Source organism: Misgurnus anguillicaudatus, chromosome 8 (assembly GCF_027580225.2).
Source record: "Misgurnus anguillicaudatus chromosome 8, ASM2758022v2, whole genome shotgun sequence".
NCBI lineage: Eukaryota > Metazoa > Chordata > Actinopteri > Cypriniformes > Cobitidae > Misgurnus > Misgurnus anguillicaudatus.
In genome coordinates, this window is record NC_073344.2 from 11,811,378 (window position 1) to 11,838,766 (window position 27,389).

The 27,389-nt window shown below is 37.5% G+C and overlaps 1 protein-coding gene across 4 annotated transcripts in view; it reads left to right on the forward strand.

The window, feature by feature from the left end:
• Nucleotides 1-27,389, forward strand: part of negr1 (neuronal growth regulator 1) — a 175,527-nt gene that overhangs the window by 58,973 nt on the left and 89,165 nt on the right. For 3 of the 4 annotated variants that reach the window (XM_055212500.2, XM_055212501.2, XM_055212502.2), the window contains exons 3-4: nt 7,162-7,287; nt 21,868-21,999. In XM_055212500.2, the coding sequence (XP_055068475.1) occupies nt 7,162-7,287; nt 21,868-21,999 (258 nt within the window). The remainder of the gene's footprint in view (nt 1-7,161; nt 7,288-21,867; nt 22,000-27,389) is intronic. The other variant, XM_055212503.2, reaches the window with a different exon arrangement.

Here is a 27,389-nt window from a genome sequence, read left to right on the forward strand (position 1 = left end):
TCATTCAATGGTACCATTTAGAGATAAAGTTAGAAGTGACCAAACACATCAACGTTTTTCCTATTTAAGACGAGTAGTTATACGAGCAAGTTTGGTGGTACAAAATAAAACGTAGCGCTTTTCTAAGCGGATTTAAAAGAGGAACTATATTTTATGGCGTAATAGCACTTTTGGGAGTACTTCGACTCGCCTGAAAAGTCCGCTCCCCTTCTCACTCTCATAATGGGAGAGGGAGGGTGTTACTGCGCCGAGTCGAAGTACTCCCAAAAGTGCTATTACGCCATAAAATATAGTTCCTCTTTTAAATCCGCTTAGAAAAGCGTTACGTTTTATTTTGTACCACCAAACTTGCTCGTATAACTACTCGTCTTAAATAGGAAAAACGTTGTTGTGTTTGGTCACTTCTAACTTTATCTCTAAATGGTACCATTAAATGAATGGGGCTAAGCTAAATGCTATCGAAGCGTCGCAGCGCGCTCCAGCGCTTACGTGCACGCACACAGATGATAGAGGGATGTATCAACAATTCTTAGTTAAGGTAATAACATATTTTAATATTGAAAATGAGTAGACTATTCCTTTAAAAGACCCCATGAGATTGTTTGACAAAAACTCGTTCTGTTTTTGGAGGCTTGGATAAGGTTAATCTTTTTAGTAACTAAACAAAACATTAGCACACACATTACCTTAAATAGGTGTTCAATTAAAAAGGTCCCATCATTAACTAACTGGTTATAGACGGTTTCAGCAGTAACAACATAAACACACGACTTTCGTGGTCATCACGTAACTTCCGGTAAACTCTGCAAAAAATAAATAACAACAAAGTTTAAAGTAGTTTATTTATATAACAAGCAAAATAAACAACACGTAGATTACATAGGAACCCAAAACATTTGTTATTTTCGACGAGGTATTTGTTTAGTAGTTTCAGCAACTAGTCAGAACATTAAACAAACAGAAACCTGAAGCACGTGGCCCGATGAAGCGGTCTATACTGTAAGTGGTTTGGGGAGGGACATTTATCATTCTAGAAAGCATTAGATTGGACAAAAATCTGTGTAGTGCAGGATGGGTCATCAATCTTTTTGATGTTTTTGAAAGATTGTACTTTAAGCCAGGCTCACACTATAGGATTTTTGGCCCAATTTTACCCCGATTTTCCACATATTCTGAGAGAAAATTGGATCCAGGACCTTGATTGGTTCCAATGTTCATGTTTATCAAGTAGTTTCACAATAGTCAATGAGAGATGGAGGTCAATGACATGACAAAATTTAAATTTTCGCGAAGCAAGCAGCTGTGTGTCTGCCCACTTTCAGTGTGTAGTTTCACAATAGTCAATGAGACACCCATTCACTCCAGGGCACCCCCTTCCAATTAATTAAACACTGCTTTACATTCAATTATGTGAATAAGTAGTTTACTGTAGTTTACTGGACCATCATTTTTACCTAAGACTTAAAAAGGTGAAGCATAGGATTTTCTCGAATTTTAGAAAAGAACCGCCTTCTCCACTTTTTTAAAAAATGCAATTGCGCAACACTTCTGATTGACAACTAGGAGGACCAATAGGCTTGATGATCCACCCAGAAAAAGAAAATCCTCCGCTATACCTTTAAAAAGACTTAAATCTAAAGTCCCAACTAAACAACAGCAATAACGGCCATGATCACATGACCTTCAGGGATTACAGCACCTGCCACATGACGGTCCACCATGAACTGCAAAAAATGTTACGAAAATGAACCATGCTGTCATACCATTGCCGTAGCCAACTATGAAGCCACCGCTGTAAAATGTTCACATTAAAAAATAAAATTGAAGTATTCTAAATGACTTATTAGTAATTTTAAACAACGCACATTGGGATCCGCATATAATTACGTTTGGACAGTTTACTGTATAGTTAAAGCTTAAAATGATTGACTCAAGCAGCTGTGAGACGCTGAGAGCCGCAGGTGCAGCATTCACAGTGTTGCCAGATCCCATTGTGAATGAAAAAATCCTCTTTAGACGTAGTGTTTAATGTTTTAGCAATTAATGTGACACTTTGGGTAAATTTATAAAGTGAGAATGTGCAGGTTAGTGTTAGCGATGTGTCTCTGATGTATTTTTTGAAAGACAAGGTCTGAACTTATGTCTTTCTTTATGGCCTATTTTCTTTGTTTTCGTATTATTACAAATGGCACATCATTCAGCGTGGGCAGGTTATTACTGACATGATACTACATTCGGTAAGACACACGCAATAATTATCATGATTATGTATTTAAGAAACGCTTTTAACACTCTCAGTAGAAAATAACACAGAAAGATGTAGAATTATTGGGTTTAAATGAAATATGCCAAATACGTAAACATTGGCCATGAAAAAGGTTATATTATTTTATTCAGTTTAGGAGTTAGCATTAAACAAAGTCATGCTGAAAACATTCATAAGAGCACTAAACAAATTTCTTGTTGATATTGCCAAATATTGCTTATTAAAAATTTATATAATGCTATAATAAGCATTGTTGCATGATAATAAATAAAGTGTCCACCACAAGTCAACAGTAAAGTAGTAACAAATTGTGATCTAATAAATAGTGGATACTATAACAATGTCCACCCCCAAAACATATAAACAGAGTGTATATCCAAAGTGTAAAATGGCAAAAAAGGTTTAGACAGAATACATAAGATCCCAGGTAAAATCCTATACTTGAATGTACATTTAAATAAGTATTTTGTAAAAGTTCAAAGACTAATTTTGGTATATTAGCTACAACAGCAGTACATAAAATAGTACATTTACTAAGTGTACTTAAAGTGTATTTTAGTAGTTCAGTGCACTATTTTTCTCCTGGGATAGCATTTGTTAACTCGTAACACCCCTGGACCACTGGCTACGACCATGTGTCATACTGTATTACAAACAACCACAAAGTCACCATTGTCTCACTACAGTCAGCATTGGAACTATAGTAATACTATAGTAATACAAATGGCTATCAATGTATTTGAGAGCCTGTTAACTTTCACGGGCAGACTTAAAGGAATAGTCTACTGATTTTCAACATCAAAATATGTTATTACCTTAACCAAGAACAGTTGACACATCCCTCCATCATCCGTGCGCGTGCACGCAAGCGCCGGAGCGCGCCGCGACGCCTCGATAGCATTTAGCTTAGCCCCATTCATTCAATGCTACCATTTAGAGATAAAGTTAGAAGTGACCAAACACATCAACGTTTTTCCTATTTAAGACGAGTAGTTATACGAGCAAGTTTGGTGGTACAAAATAAAACGTAGTGCTTTTCTAAGCGGATTTAAAAGAGGAACTATATTTTATGGCGTAATAGCACTTTTGGGAGTACTTCGACTCGCCTGAAAAGTCCGCTCCGCATAATACAGGACGCATAATTTCATTGTAAAATACAGGACAACTCCTGTCTGGGTCTGGCAGACAACAAAGATAAGGAAATGGCTCGTGTAAGTAATGGGGCGTACACACCAAACGCGTATTTAACGATTTGCGAGTGTAGATTACATACAAAGTCAATGCAAAGACGTGAATAGACGTGAATCTAAGTGGGGCGATGCAAATTACATGAATTGGGCAGCAAGATTGCTGTGAACACGGGCTGTTTGACTCAAATGCGTCTTCTTAATAATATCTTTTACAGGGTTCCACCGGGTCCTTTAAATCCTTGAAAGTTTGTGAATCTGGGGGAAAAAATTCAAGGCCCTGGGAAGTTTTTGAAAATATACATACATACATACATACATAGAAACAGGTCATTGAAAGTGCTTGAATCTATTTTATGAAAAAAAATCCATATTATTCCCTGTGTAGTGTAGGATAATATAAATCATCATAAAAATTCTAGACTTTTTAAGCACACGTGCTAAACTGTTCGCTTTAAATGCTTATATCTTCTTTTTGTGAATGTTGATTCATACCAAAATGCTTTTTGCATAGTTGTGTTTGACACATGAAAATGTCTCGGGTTACGCATGTACCTGTTGTTCCCTGAGAAGGGAACGAGACGCTGCGTCTCCCTTGCCATACTTCCTGCGTCCCTGTAACGCCATTTTTGGCAATATTTCAGATAGCAATATACTTCCTTGCTCCCACGTCACCCTGTCTTTGTCGTTAAGCCTCACCATTGGTTGAATTTGATATACACATTCAGACGCACTTACCCCTGGAGGCGTCCCCAAGGTGTCACCGCAGTGACGCAGCGTGAGTTCCCTCAAAAGGGAGCTGTAACAATATATCTTTAAAGGTAACATGAAGTAACCTTTCTCTCACTGGAAATGTGTCCTCACATTTAGTCCTTGGATTTGAGGGGGGTTTCCACTTGGAAAGTCCTTGAAAGGTCCTTGACTTTGAAGTTAACTAAGGTGTGGGAACCCTGTTTGTAGTGTGTGATGTGCTGGTAGTGTGAGCATGTTTAAGATTTGAGAAAAAGAAAATTTGTCAAGATTCTCTTAATGCAGTGCTTCTCAAACAGTGAGGCAGGACCCCCAGGGGGGGCTCGAAGTGACACCAGGGGGGGCGCGCGAGACCCCGGGGAAAATACTTTTTCAGGAAGTGATTTTTTTGCACCATCCATTACACCCCAATCACGCTGATAAGCCGCTTGAGTTTTTTATTATTATTTATTGATTATATTTAATTTTTCAGTATCAAATGGTCAAAAAATATTATACTTTAAATAAGGATTGATTTTTTTTATTTCAGGCAAATTGATGCATTTTTAAGTCTTTTATGTTACAGACTAAAAACAATGTTAATAAAGTTATTCTTTGTTGTAAGTTGATCGATATTTTTTTTGTGCTTTCTTTAATGTTAATAAGGATACAATGTTTTGCAGATGTGCAATTTTATAGACAAATTATACTATTTACAGTCACGGCGGAGAGTTGGGGGGCCACAAAATGTTTACTTCTTCCTAAGGGGGGCGTGACAGAAAATAATTGAGAAGCACTGTCTTAATGTGTGTGCTGCAACCAGATTTCATAATTAATTTTAAAAAATCTTGTAGTGTGAGCCCGGTTTTAGAAGTACACCAACATATAGATAGCATGTGAGTATCTTTTTTTTTAAATTGACTTTTTTCTCAGACAAGTGTTGTTTGTTCTACACTAAATAATCATAAAATGTATGATTGTTTTTGCAGCAAATTATGCCTGCATGCCGCAGGTAGACTGCGCATCAGGATTACCAAGGATATTAACCAGAAGTTATAACAAAAGAAAAGATAATTGAGTTAATTGTAAAAAGTTGTGTCTCACCCAACAAATGTGTCTTGTTTAGGGTATTGTACTGAGAGAATGCAGTCAAAAAATCAAAGCTGGTCAAGTGAAATACAATTCACTTCAAACAAATTGGCCCAGAATCACAGCTGGACCTCAAAAATGAACAAAGGGAATAGTAGATTTTGCAGTCCCTGATCATTTATAGCCTTTTCAAATCGGAAACCAAAACCAAGAGGTCAGACTTTTATTCTTAAACTCCCAGATGACTGGAATTGAGGTTTGAAGAAGGTTGAGTGGAGTGACAAAAAAGGGAAAAGAAAGATTTTCAGCAAAATCTGTTTGATGGTATTTGAAGTGACAGAAAATGTCAGGCGTATTGTATTATAACATCTAATGTCATGCAACAACGGAACTGCCAGCATCACCAATTTTTTATCAAAATCTTAATTAACGCAGATCTCAGTACAGTCTAGATAAAAAGGCCTGATACAACAAATGTTTATGGTTTGGGTTACAAAGTACATCATGCAGCTTGTATTACAGAGAGAATTGTTTTATATTCTCATAATCATTGGTTTATGTATCACACATAAAACTTGAGCTGAAAGATTCTCTGGAGCCCCATTGTCAATAATTATCAAAAAACATATTGAACTTTGAATTCAGAAATGCAAGCATAGACCAATTAAGTATATTGAGCGTGCTGCAATTTACTCAAATCTAATTTACTCAATATGTAGCTTTCAGCAAACATTAAGCAAGGTTAACAATGACTGGTTATCATAAAACTTTGTGGATCACTGAAATTGCTAAGCCTGAAAAAGCATGTACTGTTTAATACGGTTCGGTCAAAAGGTGGCGTTATAATAGTGACTTACATTAAAAAATACCTGTGTCTGCATTACATAAAATGCTTTAAAGGACAAGTTCGGTATTTTACACTTAAAGCCCTGTTTTTAGATTGTTTATGATGAAATAGAACGGTTTTGACTGAAATTTGGACATATGATGTTGGCCCAAGAATTTTCGGATGTTTGTTGTATCACCTCCCACCTCTACAATGGGTATATAGGTGCACTGGAACAATCCTTCCTAAAATGCATTAAACTTTTGTTTACAAAGACGTAAAACTCACGAGTGGTCAGGGGTGTTCACTGATATGCTCACACAAAAGACGCATTCCAACAGGTTTTATTGTAGTTTTTGTCCAACTCCATTGACTTGTATTAGATGTGCTGTGAGGTACGGTATTACTCCACGCCGGGAACGTTGTTTGTATTCTTGCAAATGGCAAAGGTGAATTATCGCCACCAACTGGGCTGGAGTGTCTATTATTCAAGCTCTCAACGGAAGAATATACGGGTGTGAGGTGTTTGGAAAAATAGGTCCACAAGTTTACAACAAATGCTAAAACACCTGTTGGAAAGCATCTTCTGCAGCGATTTTTGTGTGAGCATATCAGTGAACACCCCTGACCACTCGGTGAGTTTCATGTCTTTGTAAAAGAAAGTTTAATGCATTTTAGGAAGGATTGTTCCAGTGCACCTATGCAGCCATTGTAGAGGTAGTGGGTGATACAACAGAAACCGAAAATTTTCGGGCCAGCATCATATGTCCAAATTGCAGTCAAAACCGTTCTATTTCACCATAAACAATCTGAAAACAGGCCTTTAAGTGTAAAATACTGAACTTGTCCTTTAAAAAAGGGCTTTGTGCATTAACAAACACCAGTAAATAAAGAACAGTTACAGTACTGTTTAAAAAAACAATAATGATATAACCTCATGGGCTAAAGTGGTATTTGAATCCAGATGCATTTGCATTTGGTTAATAAATTACACCAGGATTTTGGCATTGAGCATAATGTTAGATTTGCAGCTTTATACAGTATCTCTTTGGTTTGTTTCACAGTTCCTCCCAAAATCTATGACATTTCATCGGATATAACGGTAAACGAAGGCAGTAATGTTTCGCTCATCTGCACAGCCAGTGGGAAACCAGAGCCTAAAATCTCTTGGAGACACATCACCCCATCAGGTGAGTTCATATCCATTTAAATTAATATATAATATAAAATGATCATTAAAGGGTATAATAAACCTTGAAGTTACATAAAATCAACCTGTCATAACAATGTGGCATATAAACTAAATGTAAAGCATAAAGCTTTAATTTTATTCGTTTTTATCTATTATTTTCATATTTTTTTAATTAATCCACCTCCACGTGAGATGAAGTCTAAATGAAATGTCAAGCCTACGTACATGTTATATTCAAGAAATTGTTTAGCTTTATTAAATATTAAAACGGTATAACCATGTGCCCATGTTGAATAATAATATGGTAATAGGGTACTATAAATCGGGTATATAAAAAGGCTTTTAATCAATCATCACATAATTTGCTGTGCTTTTAAAAATAGACTTGTTATTTTACCTTTTATATTAAGTTTAGCAGAGAGTGTAAACAACATGTGACTATTCATCAAGCTCATCCTTACCTTACAGTTTATTTTCAGATGTTAAAGCTAAATTTCTGGCACATTTTCAAATCGGATTGAAAACTCAGTGCACAGCAATATTTCTGAGTGCTTGTGAATTTTTATTGAAGACAGCTGCACTTATCTTTGGGCTCCCATGTTTATTTCATTCTCCAGTGTATTTCTTCGGTGTAATTGCTTTTAGAGATTCGATCAAACAGCTTTGGCGAGTCAGAAACCTCTAACAAATACTTAAGACTCCTCAAATTATTGAACCAGAGGAGGAGAGGTTTGATAATTACCAAAAGCCCGGTTCTCAGACAAACATCTTACATTTGGTGAACTTTTACTTTGTTGTGGACCACAGATTCAGTCCGGTGTGGAAGTGACTAAAACTCAATTTCTCTTCAAGCTAATTATGTTCTGTGTGGGCAGAATGGTTGACAATGAACGAGAGGTGATGGAAAAATGGAAACAGTTACTTCTGACGCTCAAGGCATTGATGTGCAGTTTTCAAGACAAATGAACGATATTTAACTTGTTTTGCTGATATTGTCATCTAAACAAAGTGCTTACAGAAAACCTGCTGACAGAACAGCAGACCGATATTAAATGAAACTCAAAGGGGTGGTTCTAAAAAATTACTTGTCAAACCCCTTCAAGGTACTTGAGTCAACCTAATATGCAGCTTTGGGAAAAGTGGACATTTTTCTAGATTTTTAGAAAATAAACTTGCTTAAAGGGATAGTTCACCCAAAAAGAAAAATTCTGTCAATATTCATTCTCATACAAGAACATACAAACTTCACACAGAAGGGCCATCCAACCTAGCCAGGGTTCGAACTGGGGACCTTTTTGCTGTGAGGCAACAGTGCAACCCACTGAGCTACTGTGCGGCCCCCCAATGTTGTTTGTATATCAGTGTTCTTTAAGATATCTTTTTATGTTAAGTCATTAAGGGTGTCACGATTTCGATTTTAAATCGAAATCCACCGAAATTTAGTCACAACCTCGAAACTTAGAATTAAAAGGTGGAGTCGTCGATGCTGCCACGCCCCAGTGTCGCGTCCGGTCGGCTTGCCAAGCTTTTGTAGTGTAAACGCACATGTGTGGTTGAATGTGTTTAACATCCACAGGAGACCGCATCTCCGCCCATTTATCTAATCTGAGGTACTGAACACAATGTTTTACGTCTTTTCTGACTTCTGGCGAGAACACACGGTGTACAGCGCTATTTTAAGCCTCTGCAGTTTCATTTAGCAAGCGTGTAAAAGTTGCGCAATCTTATTTCATCAATTGCGCTGAAAATTCAGAGAAAGCTCTTACAAAACACTGCAGCATGTTTACTTACAACACAAGAAGCGGACTCCAACATAATATTAGTTCGCGTCCATATAAACTCATGATTACTCCCGCTTGCGTTTAAATGACAATGTGTAAAGTACTGACAGGAATGTTCATCTGACAGGAAGTTTCGTTTAATCAGGTATGTGCGTGTACCATAATTTTCCACTGGCAGCACAACTAACATGGCAGGGCATCTCCGGATCAAGGTCAGATATTATACTTTACAAAGTCTAGTCCAAAAATGGCAAAGCATTTTTTGTGCTTCCAAAAAAAGGTAAAAATCGAGATTTGAATCGAATCGTGACCTTAGAATAAAAAATGTAATCGAATCCAGGATTTGGAGAATCGTGACACCCCTATAAGTCATACAGGTTTGAAATGACATTAAGGGAAGTAAATGATGAAAGTATTGTCATTTCTGGATGAACTATCCCTTTAAAACTCTTCCCATGCTTAATTTATCTTCGAATATATCACAGGATAGTCTGCTGATTTTTTATATATTTTTTTGACATGGATCATTTTCAACACATCTGGAATTAGCATTTATTCTGTGGTGCAAATGCCGTTTTTGGAATAAAATAACTAATTTATCTTGCTAATGCTAATTTTGAAGCCAGAGTATGCTAAATACCCACTATTAAATAATTTCACAATTTCTTTCATACTTTAGCTTAAGTATGCTTTACTGACAATGCTAACCCCTTGCATAACAAGTAACTATTGTGGTGAAAATTACTTCTCTTAAAGAGCACCAATTATCCGATTCATGATTTTACATTTCCTTTGGTGTGTAAGTGTGTATTAGTACATGTTAACGATATCCAAAAGATACATACCCCAAAGTAAATGATGACGCGAGTCAGGGACGGTTGTAGATATTTGGAGGCCCCTCGCCCCCCTTTTAAGTTTCAGAATAATGTCAGAAAGTGTTTTTCCTACCCCGTAATAAATTATTTAAAGGAAGAGTATGTAAGAAATTTATATCAATTAATCATAAAATGGCCCTGATATGTCAATAGACATTGAGAAATCATTTTCATTTCAAATACTTATCACTGACAGCAGTGGTCCTGCCAGGATATTGTCATTTAAAAAGTGGAGTTGCAGCCCTCAACTGATATTTATGTTGTCATGTTGTGTATTGGCCACCAGTTGTGTGATTGCAGTACCAGTTTTAGCCACAAGTTTTGTGATTGCAATACCAGTTTTGGCCACAATCCTACATACTGTTTCTTTAAAGGCACTCCATGGAACTTTTTGGCCACTAGGGGGTGCTAGACATGTATTTTTCACTTCTAGCACCCCTAGAGCCCACAAGCGCCGCAGCACTGTCGCAAAGGAAAGGAACTGGCCAACCTTAAAACTAAACTAAAAACTAAACATTTAAAACGCTAAACGATCAACATTTTGAGACAACAGGGAGAAACGCAGTCATGTTACAACTTTCTGATGAGGAACTCGTGGCAGAAGCCATTTCTCAATCTGAAGGTTGCAGCCTCCAGATGTCGTATTTCTAAGCTGTATACGTCATCAAGACTGTCTTATTTCACAATATTAACAGTTACAAAGTTGACTATTATACTTAGTTAATCGTAAATTGTTGCAGTATGCTTATGACTTGCGAATGTAATGCTCAGTTTACCTTAATAAACCAGGCTTGATGACGTATGCAGCCTGCATATTTGACCTCCGGAGGCTGCGGCCTTCCGGTTGAGGGGCGACCGGAGGTGTTTCCTTGCCTTTTTCCAAACAGGTGTTGTTGCATCGTCTCTCTCTCTCCCTCGCCACCAGGATTTTCCGCAATGGCGCTCGTTTTTCCTCTCTTTTGTGTGAAAATTGTCGCTCCAAATCCAAGTAAACCGATGTGGTCCAAGCAGACCTAAAGGCTGCCGCTTGGCGCTTTGTAATACGTCACGCGAGTGACAGCGGAACGCAGCAAATGAGGAAGAGAGAAACGCTCGGATCTGATTGGTGAATGAATAGGGTTTGGTTTTACACTGTGTGAGTTTGAGCAAGTTTGACTGCTATTGCATCCTGGATTGTAATGTAAATATCATAGACACAGTAAAAGAAAGGTAAATACGCAAACACCGCATGTGAATACAGGGAACTATATGCAAGATAATCGCCGTCATTTATAAAGAACATCGCATTTATGTATGAATCAAGAGTTTATATAAAAAAATTGCCTTAAAGGGGAATCGAACCCGGGTCGCCCGTGTCATAGGTCCGTGACACTAAAGACTGTGCCACAGAGTCACATAATAGAAGCTGCTCTCTACACTCCTTAAGTAAGCCTCCAGCAAAATTCACGTTTAAAACAAATTGTGTGGAGGAAGTGACGTATGCCGTAAAGCAGTCGAATTTTGTAGTTTTTTTTTGTGCTCTGGTTACTACCACAAACCCTAAGTTTTAAAATACGAGTAAAAGTGATACAGACCCCGTCAGGCTATGGTAGACATGTCATTCAACCTATTTAAAGTCGATGTACTATCACAAGGGTCTTGAAAATGTATTATGAAGGTTGAAAAATTACATGGTGTCACTTTAAGCACTACAGTTATCAAACATGTTTTTCCCCATTACTTTTCTTTTGAATTAAGTTAACCTATGGATTAAATTTATGCTAAAATCAATTAGAAATTATGCAAAACCACATGTGTTAAACATTGTATGGTACTGTAGGTCAAATTTGATGTTGTTGTGGATGCAGTCATTTATTTATTAAAAACCCACCGTTTGGGGGATAACACAGGATAACCGTTTTGCTTTCTCCGTTCAGTAAAGACAACATAAGACAACATTGCAAAAACACTAACTCTAAAAACTACAGATGAAACACAACTGAGAACTCAATATAATCTCATGAGCTATGAAAGAGCAACATCAGAGCAAAACAAATGTATTTTGGATTTGTTTAGTATCTTGGTTATAGATATATTAATTTTTTTAAATGAAAGCTTTATTTATAGCCAAATTGCATTTCAAAAGTTGCAAAATAATGTTCTATTTTAATATTTTCCTTTTTATAAAGAACTAAAATTGAGTGTTTTTAATAACAAATGAACCCCTGTGACATTAAGGTGCTCAAAGAAACACTCATCAGATTAAATATATTATTGCATAGCATCAATTAAAGCATATGTCACCACCATGATAACAGTGAGAGCCGTGATCACACTCGCCACAATAACTACTGTAATTTATTGAATCACCCTGTTGGGGGCTGAATCTGCAACCACAGTGGTCTAGCTACAATTGAGATTTAATTGGTGGTAACCAAGCACCATTGGCCAAATACACTAAATGCAACTGGCCTCCAACTGTATGTCATCCAAGACCTTTGACTTGTAATTACCACTTAGCATATATGTAGCCTTTTCATTTTATTTAAAGGTCTTTAAAATACACTATGCTTTAAAGACCTTTAAAGACCTTTTACTTTTCAACTCATAATGATGAAGAGGTTTCCATCATTTTTTCCAGGCAAACGCTTTTGCCCCAAAGGAAAATGTTAGGAAATTCACTTGAGGTTATAGTAGCACTCACTGACTCATATTAAATGTTGCCCTTGTCATATTGTGTCATATCAAAATTTTACTTCCTTTTGAGAATTTTGACTCCCAATTTCTCCCCACTATGATTGGGATTAGGATTAGGTAAGAGGGATGATTTAACATGTACAGACAAGGTTGCAGCCTCCCCAGTATGTTAACCAAAACAACGTTTTACTCCTATGTAGTTTTTGTTTGTATTTACACACTTTATAATGTTGTTAAAGGAACACGCCCTCATTTTGGGAATTTAGCTTATTCACGGTATCCCCCAGAGTAAGATAAGTCCATAGATACCTTTTTCATCTCCATGCGTGCTGTAAATCTGTCTGACACAGCCCCCGATAGCTTAGCTTAGCACAAAGACTGGAAGTGAATAGCTTCAGCTAGCAAACTGCTCCAAATAAGTGACAAGATAACGCGAACATTTTCCTATTCATGTGTTGTGATTTTTATAGTCACACCCTGTACAAATAACAAGGTCATATGAGACACAGCCATCTTTTAACAATATACATACTGGGATCTATATTCTCAGAAGGCGAAGCACTGCTACTTGGGCGGAGTGAGCAGTGCTTCGCCTTCTGAGAATATAGATCCCAGTATGTATACGGTTAAAAGATGGCTGTGTCTCATATGACCTTGTTATTTGTACAAGGTGTGACTATACAAATCACAACACATAAAGAGGAAAATGTTGGTGTTATTTTGTCACTTACTGGGTGCAGTTTGCTAGCTGGAGCCATTCACTTCCAGTCTTTGTGCTAAACTAAGCTAGCGGGGGCTGCGTCAGACAGAGTTACAGCACGCACGGAGATGAGAAAGGTATGTATAAACTTATCTAACTCTGGGGGATACTGTGAATAAGCTAAAATCCCAAAATGTGGGCGTGTTCCTTTAATCTTGATCCCTTTGTAGGCCTTGCAGGTGTTTTTTATGACTGAGAAGTTCTGTATATTGCATATTTCCATCGCAAAAATGTCAAGCTCTGGCCTGCCATCTCTGTTTCTGACTCAAACTGTTTCCGCTCAGGAGCGCATGCATAAAGTGCGTAATTCTACGTGACTATGCCCAGTTTAATTTAGTACATAATTTTTTAAAAATCAAATTAATTAAACTGAAAGTAACTCGCATTACTTTTTTAAAAAAACTAACTCAAATAATAAAGGGACAATAAGTAGGATTTTCCCCCATCTATTGGTGAAATTGTATTTTGCATTCAAACGATTAGTGCTCTCTAGCGCCTCGCTTTTCCAAATGCGTGTTGCAACTACGGTAGCCGTTATGTACTAACTGATCTCCTTGTCCGTTTCAGCTGGTTCACGTGTTCTGAACGAAAACACGTTGTGGAAATGCGTTGGTAGGCTAGAGCTTTTTTCCCTCTCGGCTATTATAGTTTATTATTATGGCGGATTGACATGGACTTACCCATTCAATGTAAGTAAAGAGAAGAAATTCTAAGCTTACAAAGAAAAGTCAAATCATTGGCAGAGGTCATTTGACACCAACAAGGACATATTAATGAATAAAGACTAATAAAATACTTAAAATCCTACTTACTGTGCCTTTAATCTGTACATTTATAAAGTTATGCGTAACTTTACTCGTTACTTCAGAAAAGTAATAATGTTACGTAATACACGTTACTTGTAATGCATTATCCCCAACACGTTGCTAAATGCTAACTTCATATTGCTCTACAGATTTAGAGCTACCTCATCTAACCTTTAAACTGCAATCTCTATTGTAATACGTTTTATGCTTGGGATAAAATTGCATTATAGACATGATTTTAAATGCTATAGATGAAGATCTAGTGGCTCATACGGTATATAGTGGGAAGTATTAAGGCTATAAGGCAGTCTTATACTCTCTGTACAGTCTGGCCCAGCATGCTTGATCCCAAACATGCTTTCATAAGCTTTTTCCATTGTGATTTAAGGCCTCGGGATATACAGAACTTTGACCTTTCGGTCGGCTGACTAGCACACTTCAGATTGTTTTTTTTCTCATATGATACCGCTACACTGAAGTGTTCAATTGTCCTTTGTCAATCCTTTGTTCAAGTCTCTACCTTCCTAAATTCTGTTTTATTGTTTCCCGAACAATGGCTTCTGCGCTTCACACAGACAGTCTGTCTAAACATCGCCAAACGGTTTCAATTCAGCGCCTGGCTTTTAAAAGAGCTTGGACAGATATTTTTAGCGATTGTTTTGTGGCACTTTGGGACAATAAGGAGGCTATCAGGGTTAAGGTGAGATACCGGGAATGGGAAAATGAAGTCGCTTCAGGTGTGTATGAGAGAGCAAATGTGTGTGTATGTGTGTGATTGAATGATGGTTAATGGTTCATTGCTGACAACTCAATGAACGCCTGGGGGGGGAACCTCTCATAATGCAACATTTGGCCTGCCGCAGTATTGTCTCACGGTTTAGCGGCGAGATCTTCTGAGAACTCGCCCCATAATGTATTCTTTACCAGCGCTCATCATATCAGCGGCGAGCAGACCTGAAGGAAATGTACTGTGTGCTCTTCACACAATGTAGGAAAGTGCTTACTGTGGCTGCACTTAACACGGAGCCAATGTGGAGTCGTAGATTAACCTTGCTATGATTTCCCTAATTTGGTTGAGTGACATTTCCCACAGGCTTGAACGAGTCTCACTTGAGCTTTTCAAATAACTCCCGACGTGCACTTTCAGACAATTTAGGAAGTAGTTTAGATTATGGACGGATAGGGGGGCGAGTTTACATATGAATTCGGTGTGCAGTCTCTGTCCCCAAAGCCTCATTCCACTAAAGTGTATGTGTTTCTTTATTAGACTTCAGCTAACAGATTTGATGTTGGTTGGATATAAAGAGAGTTGCATTCTTTATTAAATGTTACTACTAGATAATTTACTATTATGGTTTAATCAGTAAGAAAAGTTTGGGTTTATTGTTAAGTCTGTTAGAGAAAAAGAAAATAAATCACTGAGCTTAGGGAGTTATATGGGGTGAGTTAATCACTGATCCCTTAAGATCCCTCTGGATCGTAGTTGGAGAAAGAAATACGGTAGGTTGTAGCTAATGCTTATTTATAAATTATGTCCAGTTGGCCTGTTGCCTGAAAAGAGTTTCACTTATGTGACAATTGCCAGTTATGTGTGATAACATATTTAGTTTGCACCGAAAAGTAGTTGGATACTTAGTTCAGAAATTATGAATTTCATTGCATTAAATAACAAAAGATTAAATCAATTTGTTTCTGCAAAAAAATGATGCTAACCATGTATCCAAAAAAACCTTAGTGTTAAGCGCATTACAAGGTGTTTATCAGTACCCTGTCAAGAAAATAAAGGTACAAAAAGGTTTTTGTACCTTATCAATATAAAATACAATGAAATGTTGTACCATTTGGGGTAAAATATTATACTCTAATGGTGCTTTTTCCATTTTCAGTATGCCACGGTTTTGTTTGGGTCAGCTTACTTTTGGGGGGTTTTCCACTGGGTGCAGTACGTAGTACCAATACTTTTTTAATACCACCTCAGTTGGGGTTCCAAGCGACCTGAGCTGATACCAAAACGTGACGTGAATACACTGTAGATCACTGATTGGTCTGAGGGAATCACTACCAGCGTCATCACTATAATATAAAAGATTAGCTTTACCTTCATGCTAGCTTGCGCTGTCTCGAGCAAACATGTTGTCATCTTTGCTCTGCTATAAGTTCCCAAACTCCCTTTTGGTGATGAAAAACACCCACAAGTTGAGAATCAGGAACAACATAACAGTTTTCTTTCAGACTTTTTTGTGCCGACACATTTGCGGCGCACACGTCCGCATAAATGCAACTTAAATGAGGCTCAGCGGAGCGCATCGATTGACGCCACACAGGTGTTTGTACAAAAACTGTCATGTGAGACAGAGGTAATGATAAACACGATGTGCAAACATCAATTTGTGGTGGTCAATTTTAATTTTGTGGTGAACTGAGAAATAAATGAATGTATGGGAATGTACAACCACGCTCTCACTTGTATGATGTCACAGCAGTAGGCAGTGCAAAATAACGGCACACCCATAATCCCTCCCACAGCTAAACAAGCTAAAGTGAGGTAAGCTGACACCGACCCAAACCAAACCGTGGGGTATTATGCAATGGAAAAGTGCCATCAGGCACTGTTGTGTACCTTAAGGGACAATTTTGTACCAGTTAAATTTTAGGGGGACACAAAGGTTTTTAATGTACCCCAAAAGGTACAACATTGTATTATGTTTAGTATACCTGTTAATTGTACAAAAGGAACCTTAGGGTACTACCCCAACTACAGAAAATGTTGTACATTTTTTCTGACAGTGTATGTGTGATTCTAGGTGCTGGAACCCACAATGTTTGTGCTTCTACATTTACATTTAGCTGACGCTTTTATCCAAAGCAACTTACAATTGCTATATATGTCCGAGGTTGCACGCCTCTAGAGCAACTAGGGGTTAAGAGTCTAGCTCAGGGACACAATGGTGTGTCACAATGGATTCGAACTCGGGTCTCTCACACCAAAGGCGTGTGTCTTATGCACTGCGCCATCACCACCTTCTAAAGCCGAAAGTATACTAGGGCCGTCCGTGTATGCACACCGTTCACGTGTGTTCATTTTCATCATCAGGAGGGTCCACAGTCGTCCGTACGCATACAGTACAACAATGCATGGCAATAGACAGCGTACGTGGCCATCCGCGCGTAGCCGCAGTGAGCATACTTGGACGCGGAAAAACATATACCTGGCCCTTTATGCAGTGTCCCATTAAATGAGCTTCAGGAATGTTTTTGTGCGGAATATCTTATCTCTGAAATAACGGGTTTCATTGCTTTTAGTGGATATATGATGTCAGTTCCACTTATGTTCACACTGGTGCCCTAGTAACGTAATTTAAAAGGATGGTTCATTCACAAAATGAAACATTTATCATCCTTTACTCCCCCTGTGTTGTTCCATATCCATATGACTTCTTTTTTTACTACTTTGGAACATAAAAAGATATATGTTATATGCAGGTTTGAAATGCAGGGTTGCCACTGGAATTCATAAGGATGGGACCCAGTCTCTATACAGCAAGTAGCGTAAGGCTGGAAATAGTCTGTTCTCATGTCACCGAGCATGGGACGTCCCTAAGTGTTGTCACGATGACAGATTTTTTTTCGACAAACATTTTTATTATTTACAACCAGTGGCATCTCGTGATTGCTCTTCCGAGAGACGCAAATTCAAAATATGTGTTCTGAGTGTCATGTGTGTTGCTCATTTTTTCAAAATATGTGTTTGTTGCGTCATGTGAACCATGTGCAACACGTGTTTTGTCAAAATAAGTGCCTGCTGCACACGCGTCAAAACCGTTTATAATAAAAGAGATGCTCGCGTTCACGAAATACACGCAATACACTCTCTTAACACTAAACTCTGAGTACGCATGAGATTATGCGAGTATCTGGCAAACGTGAGCGTGTCTTTTATCATAAACCCTTTAGAATCATCGGCAGGATCATGCCGCTTCTGGACGGTAACTAATCAAAATTTTTTACCATTGTCGCTTGGGGTTGGGGTTAGAACGACTTTCTGTTACATAAAATTACATCCTAACCCAAACCCAACTCTAACCCTAACCCCAAGCGACAATGGTTTAAAAATCAGAAGACAAAAAGTATAAACCAATACAGACATCCTAACCCAAACCAGAACTCTAACCCTAACCCCAAGCAACAGTGGCTTAAAAATCTGAAGACAAAAAGTATAAACAAACTGACATCCAAACCCCAAGTCTAACCCCAACCCCAAGCGACAATGGTTTAAAAATTGGAAAAAAAATTAGTAGTTACCGTCCAGAAGCGGCATGATCCTGCCGATCGTCGCATAACGTGACGGCATCACCTTCCGGGATTCCCTTTCGTCTATATCCGACGCTGAGGGATTAGCATGAAAGCAACGGAGTTCCCATTTCGTCGATATAGTGACGCATAGGGGCACCCTTCGCGTCGTCATACTGACGCTGAAGGCGTTTGAACATGCTTCAGATTTTGACGCCTTGGGAAGTGAGAATGTGTTGCGAATGCGTCATCAAGCAACCGTTTTAGCAACAAATCCTAAAATCAGAAATGTGGAAAGCCTGTTTAACAATGTAACTCCACAGTTTAGTACTACATAGTTCACAGTCTTTATGACGTGTTTCAGCATTACATTAAAAAAAAAAAATTATGTTAAGAAACAATTTTCTGAAATGCCTTTACCAAATGGACTGTAACTCAGTTTACCATTATTATTAATATCAACCTTATTTTTTTATGGTAGAAGAAGCATGCGTCAATTCCTTTATTTTAGGTATGTGTTTCATAATATAACGTTTACTTGTTTTCTTCTGTCGCCCTGCTTCTCTTTTTATTTTTGTCCGGCCAAATGTTGATTGTTTTGCATGAATACAGTTTATACAATTTATCCTATTTTACAGTCATTGCCTCTGTTCATTTGTAAAGCGTTGGATACAAAATAGCACCTTGTCAGCTCAGATAAATATCTAAGTCAGTTCGTTGATAACCGCAAACCAAAATATTTTGTTCAATTGTTGAATTTGTTACCTACTATAAAGATGTAATTGTTTATATGCAACACTCAAATATGTATGCAAATGACAGAGGGACATGATAATTTGGACTTGGAGCACTTGTAGTTCTTGTATACTAGCGAGTTTCTGTATGTGACCCAGTCTGTGAAATCCAGTCTTATAATCTAATTATAAGATTAGGAGCATCAAAGTTTGATTTCAATCATTAATTTCACTTTAATTTGACTCTGTCAAAGCTTATATTTTCTGTTAAAATTTTATGTCAAAATAGTTTTTTACAGATTGGGTCTCATTTTTCTAGTTGTTTCTATCTGTTTTTTTCTCCTTTTTAATTATTATACACAGAATATGTTATTCTTTGTCAGTGCAAGTCAACACACTATAGACACAGAGGTACAGTACTGTATGTATAGAGACTCTTAAAGTTATATACAGACCAGTGAATTTATATATCCCTAGAATGCCTTAACACTAGAAACTTAACAAGGCCCAACAATAAGGATTGATCGATGACCCATGGCTAGTGTGTGAAGGGTCTGTGGCAATAAACGGAAGCATCTCTTGCTCTGTTGGTCCTGTGGTGCATTGGGGCTATGTGTCTTCATGTCATACAAATGAAAAGGTTTAGAGTTTTGTCATTTATTGTGTTGTCATATTGTGCTGATTTAGAGGCTAACTCCATGGTAATATTATTTAGATGGCTAATGAGACTTTATTGAAATCATGGGAATGACTTGTGACAGTTATCAAAGTATTAGTTAGAATGCTGGCATAAAATAGAATGAATAGAATGATGAATAAAAAAAATGGTAACACTTTATAATAAGGTTGTTAACATGATTATACATTAACATAAGCAAGCAATATAGATTTTTACTATTCATGCATCTTCTTTTATGTGTTCCTCTTAAAGAACAAGTTCGGTATTTTACACTTAAAGCCCTGTTTTCAGATTGTTTATGATAAAATAGAACGGTTTTGACTGAAATTTGGACATATGATGCTGGCCCGAGAATTTTCGGGTGTTTGTTGTATCACCCCCACCTTTACAATGGCTGCATAGGTGCACTGGAACAATCCTTGCTAAAATGCATTAAACTTTCGTTTACAAAGACGTGAAACTCACCGAGTGGTCAGGGGTGTTCACTGATATGTTCACACAAAAATTGCTGCAAAAGATGCGTTCCAACAGGTTTTATTGTAGTTTTTGTCCAACTCCCTTGACTTGTATTAGATGTGCTGTGAGGTACGGTATTACTCCACGCCGGAAACCTTGTTCTTATTCTTGCAATTGGCAAAGGTGGATTATCGCCACCAACTGGGCTGGAGTGTTTATTATTCAAGCTCTCAATTGAAGAATATACAGATGTTAGGCGTTTGGAAAAATAGGTCCACAAGTTTACAACGAATGCTAAAACACCTGTTGGAAAGCATCTTTTGCAGCGATTTTTGTGTGAGCATATCAATGAACACCCCTGACCACTTGGTAAGTTTCACGTCTTTGTAAATAAAAGTTTATTGCATTTTAGGAAGGATTGTTCCAGTGCACCTATGCAGCCATTGCCAGAAATACTCGTCATTGGCAGGGACGCGTTTTCTCTTAATTGACAAGATAACTCGTCAATGGCGGTGAAAGAGTTAATTCATTGTGTATGTTAACAGCTTTTGATATTAAAATGTATTACACTGTAAAAAAGAAATGCAAGGTTATTTTAACCCAGCATTGGATCAAAAGGCATAAACTAAGCCTTTGGGATAATTTAACCCAGGAAATGTTTATATTTGACCTTTTCTTTCCAGCAAAAGTGTGTTTATGACTTAATCTGTGTCATGGATGTAAATTATAGCTTTTCTTGCATTACACTTTAAAAAGCATTTTTGCTGTAAAAAATGTATTGCTATAAATAGCTCACAATACAATTGTATTTTTATCTATTACTGATTATTTTTGTCATTTGGTGAGGTAATTTTTTCTTTTTTCTTTATTTTGTTTTGTGTTTGTTTGTAATGTTAATAGTAATTTTGTTATATTTTTGTTATTATGTTACGATTGCCTTTGCAAAGTCTCTCCGTCCTCTTTCTCCTTATAGCTTTTTGCATTCTGTGGGGTTTCTGCTGACTCAGGCGCTCTTTATCCGTATGTCACTGTAGGATTTACCTCTCTGTGCCATGAGACAGATTTACCTCACCGTAAAGTGGGATATAAATAGATTTCACTGAGGAATATTACAATAAGGATGGGTCCTAGACTGGGAAACCCAGGGAAATTTTTAGTCCAGTGGATGCGTGGCAGCTTCATGCCGTGCTATATTACCTCTCATTACTCAGCTACCTCAAGTCATATTTGTAATATCGGCACCGTTCCGATTTCCTCACACTGTTTGACGGCAATAATATTCTTCTCTGTTTGAATAAGCTTACAGGGGATATGCTTCCCACTGGATGTCTTATCAACAAAGCAATTATATGCCTTGATAACCTTTTTTTGGGGGGGTGAAGGTGTGCTTACATTTTTCCAGGCTATTGAGACGCAATTAGCGTTCAAACTTTTAAGCACTTGGTTAATAATTAATAGTTGGTTGCAGGAAAGAAACCCCCCTTTTTGTAAGATTTGTACGTGTTTTTTTGTTGTTAACAGCCAGGAAGTATGAAAGTGGAGAGTATTTAAATATTACAAACATCACTCGGGATCAAGCAGGAGACTACGAGTGCGGTGCCGAAAATGACATTTCTTCACCCGACACCAAGACCGTGAGAGTCACAGTCAACTGTAAGTACTATATACCTATACATTTGTGTTTATTTGTACTAGCTGTCCGTTTCAGTGATATTGTTTTCACTTCCTTACTAGAAATACAAGCTTTGTTTCAAAACCTACAGCAGTGAGCTGTTTTGTGTGACATTGCTTTCAAACAGCATTTCTATGAACAAGAAGTTACTAACTTTGATTTAAGACAGAATTGCCAGATTTGTGTATTCATGCAAAAATAGTTAAAGCATACTCCAGCCAAATATTACCCCAAGATTTACTCACCCTCAAGCAAACCGAGATACATATGTCCATCATCTTTCAGACAAGCACATTTGGAGTTATTTTAGTAAAAATAAGCTTTTATTAAGCTTAATAATGGTAGAAAACAGGGATCAGGGAATCACTTTTGACTTTAAACCCCCAAAAAGTGCATTCATCCTTCACAGAGGTAATCCACACAGCTCCAATGGGTTAATAAAGGTTTTCTTTGGGTAATCAATGTGATTGTGTAAGAAAAATATCCATATTTCAAACTTTATAAACTGTAAAAACTAGCATGTGGTAATGGCGCCATCTTGGACTAACGCGATTCACAAGAGAGTTTTAGCAAAATACCTTTATTAACGCCTTGTGGGTTACTTCTGTGAAGGATGGATGCACATTTCAGAAGTTGTTCCCGTTATAAGCTTGGAAAAGCAAGGGCATTTACTAAAATAACTCCAAGGGCTCTATCATACACATGGTGCAATGCAGTGCAATGTGCGACGCAAGTGTCTTTGGCTAGTTTCAACACGGCGCAATGATCATTTTCACATTTAGCGCCACGTTGTTTAAATAGCATATGCATTTGCGCCCAATGTTGCGCCCATGGGCGTTCTGGTCTAAAAACGAGGTGTGTTCAGGCGCATTGCATTGTTGGTGCGATGCTATTTTGAGGGAACTAAAATAGACTACGTTATTGACCAACAAAAACCTGGTCTAAAGTTTAAAGTCAATGGCGCAATATGTTTTTTGTTATTTAAAGAGCGCATTACTAATATGCGCCTATAAACGGGACGACAACGCGGGTTTGCTTATCACATACATGAATGCCCAGTAGCACAAAAAGGCTTTTAAATATGAAAGATTAAAGGATTGAAATGTAAAAGATTATTATTGAGTCTCTTGGACATAAATGAGGACCGATTATGAGACGTAAGAAGACATAAACAGCTGCTTTACCTGTAGCCTGGTAAGTAAATAAATGCTTTGCCTTAAACAAATGCATCTTTTTTTAAATGTTTTTTAAATGCTACCCTACGGATTTATTGTATATGATGACTCTGTGCCTGTGGATATGATGAGATGAGAAACATTTTAAGTAATGCTTTTTAAAAAAACATATGGCGCTGTCCGAGTGCTGAAACGCTTCGGCTCTCCGCACGTTTGTTAATTTTTAATCTCTTGTTTGTATTTTTAGAGTACAAACCTTTTCTTGCATATTTGCAAATTATTTTATGAGATTACAATGATTATGTAGGATATCAATACATTTACAGTAATTTAAAGCCTGCTATTTGTACTTCTATGACTGAAAGAAAAAGGCTTTTAAAGGTTTTAATCCAAAAAATTTAAATTTCAATAAAAATGAAAACAACTTAACATTATTCTTAAACTAGGACTCATCTTCTTCCGCTTAGTTTTCCAGGTTACAAAGTCCGTCATCTAAATAGGAATTAGACATACTGCCAGCGCAACTTGCTTTTAAAGGGGATAAGAAATGAGACTGTCATTGGATTATTTCGCGTTACGCCCAAAATACACCCATTACTCATTAGGAAAATAGGAACAACCTTTTTCGACCGCGCGCTCGACGCACAAACCATTTTTCCCGTCGTTAAATTAGCAAAAGTGGCATCGGACACGGCCATTTAGACCGTGCGCTTTAGACAATGCGCTTAGATCATTAAAATAGGGCCCCAAATGTGTTTGTCTAAAAGATGATGGACATGTGTACCTCGGATTGCCTGAGGGTGAGTAAATCATGGGGTAATTTTGATATTTGGTTGCGTACCGCTTTAATACAGGTAGAGGTTGGTTGTATCACCACAATCCATTGTATTACTCATTATGCTAGCCATAATTTATATTAGTTTCAAATTATATTGTAGTTTTTTATTAGACGTAATATTGTCACTCGTGGAACATCCCTTTAGAGGATTTGTAATCAACATTTCTCTCATTGTCTTGCAAGAAGGCAGGTGCAGCTTTCGCTAGTCTTTCTTCTGCATCTCCAAATGTCGCTATGGTTGAAATTAGATTTGGATTCATGGTACTGGAGTTTCTTAATATTTAACGAGAGAATTCCCTTTTTTGTCTGGGATAGAATGATTAATTTTCAGTGAGGAATGGTCTCAGTGTTATATGGAGTCTTCTATTATGCAGGTAATGAGTCTCTCAAAGTGTGAAAAGACAGTAATGAGCACTCCAAGCATTAATGAATTATACTGACTTTACCCATCATGCTCTTGGTGAGGATATCTGCCCCCTCCACCGAATACAGTGAAAAAACACTTGACAGTTTCTCTTCCTTTTTTTATCTTTTAAGTCGTTTTGTCTCATCTGCGGCCACTGGGATCATTAATCTCTTTGTCTGCGTATATAGCATATGCTGAATCACACCACAGCAAGAGCACATAAATCAGACACCCCACTCGTACGCTGGAATAAATGTGGCGTTCAGACCATCAAACGACGGCTCCTTTTACTATCACGCAAACACAGACTAATGGGTAGATAACCACTTGGAAATGTCAGGATTTCAATGGTGCTGGTTCAATGACAGGGATGAAGTCATAAGTCATATCACATCTCCTCCCTGTCGATTGTATTGACACTCTCTAATGAGGACTGAAGCTGGGAAGATAGAGGAACAGTCCGGTGCTGAGTCTGCTGTTCAAAGAGCAATTTATTCATTTCATAGGCACTTTTTTACACTGTTCTGCATATCACTGAGTCCCATTTTCAAATTTAGCAACACTTGAATTCATGGAATTTTTTCATGTACCATTTCATTTTATTCAATCTTTATCTTTTGATGATTTTGCCACTTACGACCATTAAAGCCAACTGTACTTAACACTTATTAACCAACTTAAAAATATAGGTGACCCTGCCTGTGAAATCCAGGCTAAAGCCTTATAATCTGCAGTAATTACTGTATAAGGAGCATCAATGTTTGATTTCAACTATTCATTTCACTATGATTTCAATCTTTGACTTGACCTTACTCAGTCAATATTATATAGTCAATATTTGATTTGTACCGTTTTGGAATCCATTCAGCTGATCTCCGGGTCTGGCACTAGCACTTTTAGCATAGCTTAGCACAATCCATTTAATCTGATTAGACCATTAGCATCGCGCTAAAAAATAACCAAAAAGAGTTTGGATATTTTTCCTATTTAAAACTTGACTCTTCTGTAGTTACAATGTGTCCTAAGGCAGACGGGGAAAAAATTGCGATTTTCTAGCCAGATATGGCTGAACTATACTCTCATTCTGGCATAATAATAAAGGACTTTGCTGCTGTAACATGGCTGCAGCAGGCGTAGTGATATTACGCAGTGCCCGAAAATAGTCCCCTGCCATTGAAAGTTACGAAGGGGACTATTTTGGGCTGCTGCGTAATATCATTGCGCCTCCTGCAGCCATGTTACAGCAGCAAAGTCCTTGATTATTACGCCAGAATGAGAGTATAGTTCCTAGCCATATCTGCCAAGAAAATCTTAACTTTTAATTTTCAGTCGGTCTAGTACACGATTACTACAGAAGTTTTAAATAGGAAAAATATCCGAACTCTTTGGTTATTTTTAGCACGATGCTAATGGTCTAATCAAATTCAATGGATAATTCAAATTCAATGTGCTAAGCTATGCTAAAAGTGGTACTGCCAGACCCGGAGATCAGCTGAATGGATTCCAAAAAGGTACAAATCAAATGTTTACCCATTGGGGAACTGGAAAATGACAACACATTCTCACTCCCCAAGGCGTCAAAATCTGAAGCATGTTCAAACGCCTTTAGCGTCAGTATGAAGACGTGAAGGGTGCCCCTATGCATCACTACATCGATGAAATGGGAACTCCGTTGCTTTCATGCTAATCCCTCCGCGTCGGATATAGACGAATGGGAATCCCGGAAGGTGATGCCGTCACGTTATGCGACGATTGGCAGGATCATGCCGCTTCTGGACGGTAACAACTCAGTTTTTGTTCCAAATTTTTTACCTATGTCGCTTGGGGTTTTGACGCCTTGGGGAGTGAGAATGGGTTGAAAATGAGCATATTTTCAAAAAAAGTTGAGTGTCCCTTTAAAGATATCAAGGTTATATTTTCACAGAATGTGCTTTAATTTTGCTAGTTTAACGACGGGTAAAATGGTCTGTGCGCCTGGCACACAGTCTTAAAGGGTTGTTCCTATTCTCGTAATGAGTAATGGGTGTGTTTTGGGCGTAACTTGCAATAAACCAATGAGGTCTCATATCCCATCCTCTTTAAAAGCCAGTTGTGCTCGAGCAATGCCGATTCCCTATTTACATGGCAGAGTTTGTAAGCGTAAAAACTGTAAGCAGAGGATGAAGACCACCAGTTTTTAAAAAAAAATTGTGCTTTATTTATTTTTTATTTTTAGCTTTAATTAATTAAAGCTTTGGTTCTCTTCAGTTATTTCAGTAGTGGAGTGATAAGTAAAATAGGAGTGTTTTAATTGCTGATAAAATGATGCATGATCACTGTAATCTCCCAAAAAAAATTTAGAAGAATAATTTACAAATATGCAAAAAATTTTTTTTTGCAGTTTTGCAGTAGTTCTCAGCCTTTTTTTTCTTCAAGACCACCCCTTTGCCCACAACAATATTTGAAGGCCCCCTCACCCACACTTTCCACCAGAGCTTGGCATGACTAAAGATTTATTTGTTTCAACAATAACCAAACTAACTAGATTTTATTTTGTTTTAGCTTATTTTAATGCCCGTTTTGTCTTATTTTTGAATAATTTTAAGTCATCTTGAGGACTCCTTGAACATTTGTTAAGGCCCCCTTGCTGTGAAACACAGAAAAGTCTAAAATGGCAGCATGTCAATCTCATTGGTTTTTGCAAGTCACATAATTAAACAGGCATATGACAACTAGTCACAAGACATGCAAGAACCATTAAGATTTATAGTAAAGTGAGATTTGAACTGACTATGCAATATATTGATAGTAAAATTCACTCAAAATATGAATATTTCTTTCTCATAAACGTATTGTTCGCTTCAGAAAAGACATATGTTACACTATTGGAGTCATATGGGATACATGTACATTATTACGGGTGGATGGATGAATGGATGTGCTTTATGGAGCTTTGAAATCTTGGCCCTATTC